The 12,430-nt window shown below is 41.1% G+C and overlaps 1 protein-coding gene across 1 annotated transcript in view; it reads left to right on the top strand.

The window, feature by feature from the left end:
* Positions 1-12,430, top strand: part of LOC138287249 (rab9 effector protein with kelch motifs-like) — a 392,655-nt gene that overhangs the window by 276,889 nt on the left and 103,336 nt on the right. Inside the window, exon 13 of the mRNA XM_069227612.1 lies at positions 9,426-9,513. Within this exon, the coding sequence (XP_069083713.1) occupies positions 9,426-9,513 (88 nt within the window). The remainder of the gene's footprint in view (positions 1-9,425; positions 9,514-12,430) is intronic.

Raw genomic sequence — 12,430 nt, 5'->3', positions numbered from 1 at the left:
TAGCACCAGTTTAAAACTGGTGCTAACCCATTCGCAAACAGGAAGTGGTCCCCATTGGACCCCTCCCCCTTTGTGAACGGCAGCGGAAAAACTTTTCTTTTTTGATTTTGAAATGCATCTCGTTTTCCTTTATGGAAAACGGGCTGCATTTAAAAAAAAAACTGCTTTATTTAAAAGCAGTCACAGACATGATGGTCTGATGTCTCCAGCAGGCCACCATCCCTGTGAGGATGGCCATTCCCAATGGGGTCGCAAATTGCAACCTACCTCATGGATATTCATGAGGTAGGTCATTTGCGACCCCATTGGGAATCACAAACAGGGTAAAGTACACTGTTGTACATCCGGTTTTGCAACTCGCAAGTTGCGAGTGGAAAAAAACGGATCTTTGTACATTAGGCCCTAAATCTCTTAGAGCTCTAGTGGCATCTGTAATTGCTTTCAAATCACTAACACGGCATCCACTTATACACCCACCCCGCATGATGTGCCCCCCCCTTATTCGCCCTGATCTTATAAAAGGTGTAAAGATAATAGTGTGGGCCAAAATCAAATGAAGCGGGCTATCAACCACCCCTATAATGCATGCACGGACAAGCCCCTGCCAGACCTTTACTTTTGAACCCTCTTCCCGCACCTGCACCCTTGGCAGCTAGTAAACCTTCAAGTGAGCCAAGGAGTTGGGCACCCTCTGATAGCAACCCGTCAGGGATTCATCCCCCAGGGAAGGAGGGAATAGCCCAAGAAAACATACTATGAACAGTATACATGATAGGAACCCCAAAGTTACCCCCAGGCACAAATGAAAATGAGGCTACCCTGACTAATTAATGTATCCACTATATAAGGGGAGTCCAGCACTGTTCTTCAATCATACGTTTCTGGCATTTTACATTGCAGGTGACTTTGAGACACTCTAGTCCAATCTGAACCCTACTATCTGTTCCAAAGTACAGTTAAGTCAAAAACATTAGCCGAGGGCCTAGTTGGTCTAGAGCTGCACAACGACCCCCCTCTGGCACTAATATCCAATTGGAGCTATATTTACCTCAGGGAGGTCCTCAAAAGAAAAATCTCCATCCCACTTCCGTCTTGAATACTTCCAAGGTGGACTTACTGGGATTAAAGCCCCCATTTTCCCTCACTGTGGAATTAGACTATATAGCCTGAAAGAAGGTAGCTATCCCCGATTCTACTATTATGAGGGCTGGCCAAAATTCCTGTGACTTGATCCAAGTACCCAAGATAAATCCCAAGGATGCTCAGGTCAACAATCCACAGCTAAGTAACTTGCTATTGCGGAATGTGGTTGGGGTCAGACTTAAGTTAGAAGATTCGGAGTGGGAAGGGTTTGTCGATCAATTCAGCATATGCCTCCTACAGGAAATTTGGAGTACTGAACCCGTCCACAAGCCTGAGTATGTCAATTTCTTTGGACAGGCTAGACACAGAAGGAAGTGCCTCCCTTAGGGTGGGAGACTCTTAATCTGAGTTCGCTTATCATTGCATGCAAATATTCGCCTTCTTGATAATGCGTCCCAGGATATATTAGGCATCATGGTTATAGGGGCTTACTCTCCCATTTTACATATATAATGTCTATAAGTGAGGGTCGAGATGGGGTGGAGAATCTCAGACTACACTCCAGCTTGGTATTCATTGGAACTTATACGCATCACCTGATGGCCTTATTATTGCAGGGTATTTCTGCATGACTTACGAACCCCTAGATAATAGTAGTTACGCCATCTTTGATGCGGAGGACAAGAAATGGGGGCTTCCATCTATTGACGCTGCCCCGGTTAGATGCTGGAAGGTTGTAGCCTATCAGCTCCTATCCTTTTCAGTGGCGTTTGGGCTAAGGGTATGTAATGGCCGCACTCCATCTGACAGAAATGCGACACATACATTCAATTGCTCAGTTCCTCTCTACATAATGATAGCACTTTTACTATGGCATGACATAGGGAGTATCTAGACCTGATAGTGACCACAATGCCCTACATTGTTCTATAAATATTCTTTCAGCCGGCCTAAATTGATTCCCCCCCCCACAGGCCACTGATTTGTTACCACCTGATGCCATAAAACTGAGCCTGAACACCATCACCCCAAAGAAGGCAGACTACTTGCAATGCCAGTGATATATGACACACTGTTTACTACATTGGGAAGAACACCCCCACAGGCAGTGCGCCTATATCAAGCTGCACCTGGTTTAATAAAGACTGCGCCAAGTTGAAATCTGAATTGCAGGAGGCCCTTGTGAAAGGGGAAGTCACTGTCTTTATGGCTTGTAGGAAACATTACAAGCAGATTCAGTCTAGAGCCCTGGTCGATTGCAACACCCAGCTCTGGGAAGAACTACAAAAGGCTGCATTTAAAAAGATTCTAGGAAATTCTGGTGGTTAATAGCTAACAATGGCCAGAGTCCCATAACTCACCTAACAGACACCATGTGTCCAGAGACCTGGCAAAACATTTTTCTGATCTTCATGTCCCTCGGCCTGATAATACCTTTGGTGATGAAATTCTTTTGCATACTCTGTCAGACCCTATGCAGAGTTCAATATCAATAAGGATAAGTGATAAAGGGAGGGCAATTAAGTCTATAGCTGCAGGGAAACCTGCTGGGTTGGATGGGTTGCCGTGGGACCTATTTCTGTCCAATATTGAGAGCTGGGTAATATATATATATGTGCTAACTGTTCTTACACTAGCAGGATGGAAATTCCACAATGTTGGAAAGCAGCTGAAATTGTCTCTGTATTTAAAAAAGCCAAAGGCACTCTTCCACAAATTACAGACCCATCATTCACAATAATGTAATTTAAAAAGTCTTTATTGAGCAGAACTTGTTTCTGCTCGAGCAGGGGATAGAAGAGCATGGTGCTTTGTCTTATCTACAGGCGGGTTCAGAAGTCAGACGAGTACCTTTGATCACATCTTCAGGCTTACATCCATTTATTGGAAGACCATTTTAATTGAAAAATCTCACTTATATCTAGTTTGGTGGACCTGAAAACAGCTTTTGATCTGGGCCCACGGTCCAAGTTGTGGGAAGTTTTAAAAACTAGCGAGATGCCCCTTGACCTCCTAGATATCATTAGGCGCCTACACCAAGACACTTATGCACAGGTCCGCTAGGGTTCCAGGGGTGCCAATAAGTATTCATATGGGTGTCTGCTGAGTGTGTGTTCTCCACCTACCCTGTTCTCCCTTTATTTAATGCGCCTAAAGTAGCAGGCAGAAAAATTCCCCTAAGTCTATTTGCTGATGACACACTCCTTATTTCTAAGACCCCGAGAGGGCTTCAAACATTGGTGAATAGATTTGGGGAGTATTGTAATGAAAGAGGGATGGTGATTAACCATACCAAAACTAAATTAATTACCATTAGTCCACATAAGTGTTTTACTGTCTCTAATACTCTCTATTGTGTGCTACTAGAAAAAGTTACTGATTTTAACTACTTGGAAATTACTCTGTCCTAGGATATGGCCTGGCCTGCTCAGGTCAAAAAAGCTCACTAAGCCTGATGCACCAAGCTGCAGCAATTCTTCGACCCCACAAGTCCTCTAAAGTCAAGCCTGTCTCACCGGTCTTAAAAGTATATAGGGCTAAGGCAGATGCTGTTAAAATGTAAAAGAACTAAGTCTAGCAGGAAATCATTTCTAGCGAGCCCTAGTTAATCTTCCCAAAAGCATCCGTTTGCTAACTTTGCTGCGAGACATGCGCCTTGAGCTGGTTGCCTCTAAGGCCCAGTTCCAGCTGCTTATGTTATGGCATAGGCTTAAGCATACTCCCAACCTTTTGGAATATTATTATGCTTTCAAGGACATAGTGGCCTTAGATAAAGTGTCTAAAATTAATGTGCTTTGCTATGTGAAAAAAAACCTTGTCAGAATTGGGCCCTGGCAACTATTGGTTTGCTGGCTTCCCACCACTTTCCAGAGAGACACTGAGGGACTCTTTTTTGGAAATGGTATTGAGAGAAAGAATTGCATAAGAAAAATTGTGACCCACTTACTGATGCTTTTCTGCAAATCCAACCCCACGTGGAATTTGAGCCAAAATTGCCTTTGAATAGTGATGGTTAATTTTAAGTGCCTGGTATGCCTGCAGGCTGAAGAGTCTTTAGTACACTATTTCTTCTTCTGCCCAGGCTACAATCTCCCTAGGAAATGCTGGATTATCCCGTTATTTGGACAACTGTGGTAAAGGCAGTATCACCTTATGCTTAGGATTTTATGTACTGGGAATCTCTTGTATGTGCGGCGGCCAAATAACTACAATGGAGAATGCCCATTAGGGCCAAAGTCATGAAATAGAGTGTGGTTTCATCTTCTTTTTTTTGTATGTGTCATTTTAGGTTTCCTTAAGATGGTTGCAAATCTTAGTTGTCAATCTCCATGGCAGATGTCCTAGAGTTAAGATATTTGTAAATACTGTGTGTTAGACTGTATTTTTTAACATGCATGTCAAATATCTGTATTGTTTGTAATGATTGTGTTGATACATGTGCTTTTATAGTTTTACAACTGAATAAAGTATTTAAATTGGAATTGGAATAAAAGCAACCCCAACCCACGACACATGTTTTCCCCTAATAAGTACTCTTCAGAGAGGTACAGCTTTGTCCAGACACAAGGGACAAACATTAAAGAATTCCAAAAGTATGTGTTTGTATGTGTGTGTTTATTGCGTGTATATGCAGGGCCATAGCACATTTAGGGCCCAGTGGGACTACTTTAAAGCTAAGCCACGTCTTCTGCTTCTTGCAAATTTCAAGAAGTGAGGGGGGCTCTTATGCGTAGCAGTATGTCGTTCTACCCTTTTGAAGTGATGTAGAAGAAGCCTTGACTTCTAACATGATGGTTTTCTGAGTGCTAATTAGGAGACATTTGAAAACCTTCTTCAGCATCTTCAGGGCATGGTAGAATGAAGCAGTGATGCCATTGACTTGTTGAGTTTGCTGTAGATGATGATCCCGAGGGTCATGGCATGGGTGCTGGGCATGGTTGTCAGTCCTCACTCTGTTGGCCACCAGGTGGAGTCCCACAGTGATGTGCACTTCCTGAAGATCATTAATTCTGTCTTGTCGGTGTTCAGCTTTACACAGTATCACTCCTCTCCAGGAACATACTATTGAACGGATTTACACCAAATCACAAAAAGCATGCTTTGTTGACCAAGATCTAGCTTTCTGCTAAATTTAATGTAATTCCATTCAGACATTTTTGTGATATCACTGTTCACTCTTCCTATGGAAAAATGAATGGGGAAAATATATTTCCCAACCCGCTTGACATATCCCCCAAAAAATTCCAGGATAGAGATGAGGTGGATTTTTAAAAACTTTTAGACAATGTTTGTTTTACTTAAGGGAGGAACTGACTGCCCCTCCAAAACTGCTACTCGGCTGCTTGTAAGTCATGTATTCATACAAAAATATTTAGAAACAAAATAATCTTTGGCAAAGCCAAAGGCTTGTTAGTCAAGGATAGATCTCCTGGTTTTGCCAATGGTAATTTTTAAACTTACGATCCCCACAGCTGTCTGCTGCACCAAATCTGTTAACTAGTAGAAAATGTCCTTATTTGCATGGTCACTGGCATTTTTTACAGTTTGTTTTTCTGGATTTGAGACTTTGCACACTGGGGCACTGCTGTCCATTGCCTAGTGTATGTGCCCTACCCCTAAAACATGTTGAAATTGACTAATCCCTGATTGGTATATTTAACTCTCCGTAAGGTCATAGCATATGGTGTATAAACTGCACCCATGCCATGGAAAGTGTAATGTCACTTCTGAATTGCAGCACTTATCATGCCATACAGTAGAGTATCAATGACACATGTCTTCCAGCCTGCCACTGGAGCCTGCCTGCTGCAGTACAACTGGTTAAAAACACCCAATTTTACATGTAAAAACGTCCCTTTCAAATATTAGTAGGTTACCGCTAATTAGGCCTTCTAGCCCACAAGCTAGGGTGCATGACATTTGAAAATGAATGCTACCATGTTCCTACAGCGACAAGGCCCTAAGAGCTTTTTTCACTTTGGCAGGCCTATCCGTACTATGTAGAAAATCAGAGTACAAATTAAAATACTGATACTGTGTCTCAGGAATGGGACCCACTACAAAACAATTAAACCACTATTGTTCATTTTTAATTATTATTAGAAATTCAATTCAGTGGTAAAGTTGGATTTTTAATAAGCATTAAGGAAAAGTAACTTTAAGCAAGTTACTCCATACTTGCCTGAGCTTTTAAGAGGGCTAATTAGCATTAACCTCTGTCAACTCCCTGCCTGTACTCAGCCTTGAATAAGATGTGAATGTGGTGTGATATCCCTCCCTGGAGATGCAGAATAGGTGGACCTGAATTGACAGGGATGGCTCCTCTGAGCTCTGCATGATTTTCACAATGGGGGCTGTGGGCCTCCTGTTGACACAACAGTGTCAAATCATAACTGGCCAGTCTGTTTAAGCAACATGTAACACTTTGGTTCACTTGAAAGAAAAGAAAGAGGATTCCAGGTGCAGTAGAACTCCACCTTGGCCCTACCAAACTAGTGTGAGGACCCCAGTGATTACCATAGTGCACTCCCCTACACAACCCTCCTCAAAACCAAATTTGTGTGGCCAAACTCTTTCATTATCTTAAGAATGCTCTGACACATGGCATTTTAGGGCTGTTTGCAGTAAGGCAAGCATGAAGTACTGAATAAGTGGGAGGGCTGTCCCCTGGACATTTCACCCCATTGGTTAGGGAGTGTCCAGGAGTCTTCCCCACAATTACTAGCTCATGCCAGTTATAAATGAGACACCCCACGTCACTCCATAAGAGCACTTTCTGGACCTGCAGAAAAACAGAATAGGACTGGACCTACTGTCTGTGAGCCAAGGTGCCCTGGAGTACTGGACATCCTCCCTCTTGTACTTAGGACAAATAATTGGACTCCAAGGGTCAGATGGATGACCTTTTGGGTGGCTCCAGGAACACAAGCTTTAGGAGGCCTTTTCCTAAAGTGCCTACCTGAACAGTGGCAGCAGGACCTGGACTGTACTTGCTGTTGGCCTCTTCCTATTACCCTGAGAGTCACTACGTTCCCTCCTCAGAGATCATGGGTGATTTACAAGTGTTTTTTGTCGTTGTTTGGGTGCTAGAAGAAAGTATGGCAACTTTTGAAATCTTTTCCTCCAAACCAGTGGGGCTTGGGTACTTTTTCAAATTTTTTTGACGAGTGGGACTTGAAATCTTTTTTAGTCTTTTTCACTTCTAGACTTTGATCAGGACCAACCCACTTGGTGTATCTAACACAGGCTCCATTGCAGTCTGCTTGAAATTGCACGTTGATCCCGGTCTACCACAACTATTGCAGCTTTACTTTTTCTTGGCATCATTTTTGCTTAATGGCCTGAGTTAGACATTGGCAGAGGGGTTACTCTGTCAAAACGGATATCCTCTCTGCCAAAATCTAAATCACATTATATCCAATAGGATTTAGATTTTGGTGGATAGGACATCCATCACCGCTGTGATGGAGTATAACCCCCCTGCCAATATCCAAATCAGGCCATAAGTTTTTAACTCTCACGTTCCCCTTATTTAATTTTTGCCATTTTGCTTCTTTTAAGTATTCCATGTTTCTCTATTTTTTATAAATTGGAGTGAGGTTTTTATTGTGTCATATTTTCGAGTTTTGAAGTGTTTTGGTACTTCTAAATGCTTTACAAATTTTCTTTAAGTTAAGTCAGTCTTCTATGTTGCATAGCTACTAGGGATTGAGCTCAGATGTAAATTACTGAAACCTTTGAATGGACCTAACAAGATAGTCACTTCTTTACTTGCAGTTGACACCAATCCACCAAAACTAATAGATCACTTTCTCACATCAACACATTATCTTTTTTATTTGTCTAAACCTGTTGAAGGGGGCACAGATTTTTTTTTAAAGTTTGAGCATTTATGGAAAATTTAACTCATGGAATGCCCCCTAAAGGTTTCCAACAATTGACCCATCTAGACGAATTTTAGGACGTATCCTATGTGCATGTATACTGTTTCGTTGACAGTGAGTGTTATGCAAATATGTCTCATGGAGAAAACTGATTAGCAATAAAATCTCCTTGTGATTTAAAGTGCAAGTCAATCCGAATTACACAATAGCTCTCTCTGGCTGTGTAGTATTTCAGAGAAAGATTTATAGAAAAAGGATAAAGAGCTAGAAAGACAGACAGAGAGAGAGAGAAGAGAGAAAAAGACAACATAGGCCCATTTCACTTTTAAAGAGGATAGGTTTCTTTACATTTTTAGCTCTGGAGAATTCAAACCATTCGCATGACTGTAAAGCACATTTAATCACACACCCAGTTTAATGGAAAGAGTTATTGAGGGGGAAAAAGAAAACATCCCAGTTTGCACTCATTGTACCAACTCCTTAGGTTAAAATTAGCTTTTGTGTCATTGGTGTTACTAGAGTGTAAAAAAAGAGCACGAATTTAGAGAATCATGTGCCCCTGGATAACTGCAGCTTTGCACATGAACATGTGTAGTCTCTCCCTTTATGAGCATTTGGGGCTAGGTATACAAAGCATTTTTCCTGTTGCGACCGCAAAAAATAGAGTAAGGTATATAAGAATCCCAAATTACAACTCAGTAACATGTTACTGAACCACAATATGGAATTGCAAATGCTTACTGAGCCGGAATTTGGAAGGGGCGTGTTTAGGGTGTCTCTTTCAAATGCTGAATCAGAATAGACTGTATGAATGTTCGCATGAATGGAGTCGCAAAACATTCACACTTTACCACCAACTCAAAGTTGATGGTTGCCCATTCGTAAATGGGAAGGGGTCCAAAAGAAACTCCTCAAGGGACCACTGCCTGTTCTTAAAAATGATTTTGATACGTTACATTTTCTTTTCTTTTTAAATGCATCCCCTTTTCCTTTGAGGAAAAGGTGATGTATCTAAAAAAAGATTCCTTTATTTAAAATAAATCACAGACATCGTGGTCTGCTGACCCCAGCAGGCCACTATTCCTGTGATGGCAGCGAATCCTAGTGGGTCACAAATTGTGTCCTACCTCATTAATGTTCATGAGGTAGGTCTATTTGCGACCCAATATGAATTGCTCTATAGGGATTGGGGCTGGATAACCCCTTTGTACATTAGTAATAGCAAATCACAAACAAATTGGCATTTTGCAATTGCTATTACTGTTGTTCGCACATCTAGCCCTTAGTTTTTAGTAAAACTAATAGGTTGATCTGGTTGCAAAGGAGAGAAGCCTGTAAGAACTGTAAGAAAATCATGGCTGCCCTTCTGCTTCTAAGGACAGCGAACATGGTTATCAGTTGGCTATAAGACATTCTGTATAGCTTTTCATTTCCTTTTTCTATTTTACTTACCAACAGCTTTTTATCTTTGGTGGAACCAATGAGGAGTGCGAGTTAAACGACATCATGGCAATGAAGCTAATCAATCCTTCTGACAGACAGCCAAGTAAGTGATAAATGTTCACGTATCTTATAAAAATGACCTGAGCTGGAACAACTAACTTATTTCTTTATACTTCTCAAGAAGTCATATTTTTATTACAACACTACAGTAAAAAGTTATTAAAATGATAGATATCGTAGAGAAAAAAGATTCCAAACGTCCTTCTCAATGCAATGTTGGCTGCTATGTTGGAGAACTTTTGGAAAGAGAATGTTGTAATAAAGCATCTTCGTGCTATTGACAGAAGTGTTTATTGGTTTTTGGTTTTTATGTTATGCATTAAAGGGATAGCATAGCCATGAATGGCAAATTCATGTAAGTATTTTCCATAAAGCAACATCTGGGTAGGTGAACAATTGGCCCAAGGCATTACCAGGGAAAATGAAAGTATTTGTATTTACTTAATATGTATTAGAAGTTTTAAAAGTTATGGATGGAATTAAGGTAAATTAATTTAATTGATTTTAAAGTAAAAATATTGTATATTCATTTTTAATAATGATAATTTTTGGGGTTATGATAGTGTATACATATTTTTAAAAAGTTGAAATAAACAAATTTATTTTACCACTATTTGCTATGGGGTTCTATTTTAAGTCCCTGCCTACATTATTTTCTGTTAGAAGGTGTTGCAGTGCCAGTTGTTGGCCATGTATGATGGTGGATGTACTCCAGACCTGAACAGGACTACATTTACTGTTTTGTGTTCTTTTTGTCACTATTAACTTTGCACTCATAAATGTGGCTCCATCCCCTGTCTCAGGGGGTGGAGAAATGTAAGTCTACACTTTATAGTACGTTTACACTAGGAAATGGTTAATAGCCAAAAGGAGCAAATGTACTACAAAATACAAGAGTAAGTGTACACATCTATATTTACTCACATGTAAATTTAGCTTTGTGAATAGACCCCCTACATATCCAGGTATATATATCCACATGTTAAAGAAGTGCCTTCAATTGCTTTGACTGGTCTAGTCATCCTTTTCTCTTCAATAGGTAAATGCTTTCCAGTACAGAATTTTTGGTCTATGAAATAGCCAGAGACCTATAATTCCATAAGGGCATAAATCACCAGAGGTTCTTTTGTAACATTCATTCTGATTTGTTACTGGTAGTGTGCTATTCTTATGGCAGATTACAAAATAATCACTTTGCCCACCTGGAGGCTTCGATTCAAGGGAGAGCTACTCTGTTCCCCACCAACACCCGGAGTATGTGAACAAACTTTCTTTTTTACATACAAAGCATGAATGTCCTACTTCTGTCACTTTCTGGGCTGACATTCTTTTTGTTCTGACCCAATGTGCATGGGCTCTTCGGCATCCAAAGAATCTCTGTCTTTGCCTTGCAAGAATGTTGTCTTCTGTCTACTATTAGAGCTAAATCAACTAATGCAGTGGTTGTGTTTGGTCTATTAACCTCTTCGGCAAAGATATCCTTCAGCTTCTCATTGAGGCCATTGGGGAATGCTACAGATGCAGCTTCACCCATCAAGGCTGCTTCGGAGTTTAAGTATAAAAATGACTAACATAGGTACCCAGGTCTTACAAGCCCCGGTGAACCTTAAATGTGCAGTTTGGACCACCTGCAAATGTCTAGACTTTGACATTGAGCAAGGAAGGTGGTGTAACTACGTGCTTTTCTGAAGAATAGTCAGTGCTGCCTACATTAAAGAATCCTTGGCTGGACTTGACAAACTAAATGGTACTTTACCACTATCCAAGGCAAATTGAGTGGGCTGTGCCATGAATTGAGGCATATATTGAGCTAAGAATGCTTAAAAGGTATTGAGGTCTCCTGTAAGATTTTCAGGCAGGCCAAGCAGTTTAGGACTAGAAGACTGTGCTCCATAATGGATCCCCTGAGTGATTGAGACACTGCTTGCATTGTCTTCTGGTAACGCTGCCCTAGACTTGCCTAATTTAAAAAAAGGAGACCTTTTAGGTAAGTAGTTCTAACAATCTAATAAATACTCACTTTCATTTCGAGCCATTTTAAGATCCTCCTGCAACTCTGCAATGCCTTGCACCAATGGCTGGAGAGGATTCGTCTTAGGGCCTGATTTAGATATTGGCGGTTGGGATACTCCATCACAAAAGTGACAGATATCCTATCCACCAAAATTGAAATCCCATTGAATTTAATTGGATCTAGATTTCGCCGGATGAGATATCCGTCACTGTTGTGATGGAGTAATCTGTCCGCCAATATCTAGGCCCTTAGTGTCTATTTGTGGGGGGCTAGCAAAATGTTAGGGACCAGACAGGCATTTTTAAAGCAATCCTCCTACATTCTAGGAAACTCCAGTCCTCTCTCCCAATTTGAGTCTTAACAAGAGAGACAGTGTGATCCCTAGGGTAAAAGAGGCAACAAAGGAAACAAATACTGGTTCAGTAGCAAACATTCAGTAATGGCAACCCAAATTTGTCTAGTTAAAGCCAATAGAAAATTGCATGCATAGGTTCTTTTATTACTATCAGGAAGAAGCCAACTGCTGAAAGCCTAGATGCTGGAAATGCCAATATGCTGGAGGGAGAAGAATGAGGCACTTAAGACTTTCTTATTCCCTGAAGATCTAAAGGGGAAAAACAATAAAAGTGAGGGATGGATCATGGCCCAGTTTAAACTATCAGGTGGCAAGGAAAACCCTAAGCAAAACACCAAGTTGCCAGGCCCCCTCCCACATGCCGCTATATCTCAGTGCTGCCTCTTCCATCTTGGAAGGGGAACGCTATGCACTGAATTGCGTCCTCCTCCTGAGCTGCCATCTACCCGTAACCTCCAGGCCCCAGGGTACCACTATATCAGAATCCTGTTTATACTGATTTTGGCCAGGTGAATACTTAAAGCTATAACTTGCAAGTCGGTGTGTGATTGGCCTGTCTTTGTACTGTGTACATGCAAGAACCACTCAGAT

This window comes from Pleurodeles waltl, chromosome 1_1 (assembly GCF_031143425.1).
Source record: "Pleurodeles waltl isolate 20211129_DDA chromosome 1_1, aPleWal1.hap1.20221129, whole genome shotgun sequence".
Lineage (NCBI taxonomy): Eukaryota > Metazoa > Chordata > Amphibia > Caudata > Salamandridae > Pleurodeles > Pleurodeles waltl.
The sequence above is the reverse complement of the archived record's forward strand: the minus strand, read 5'-3'. Positions and strand labels throughout refer to the sequence as shown.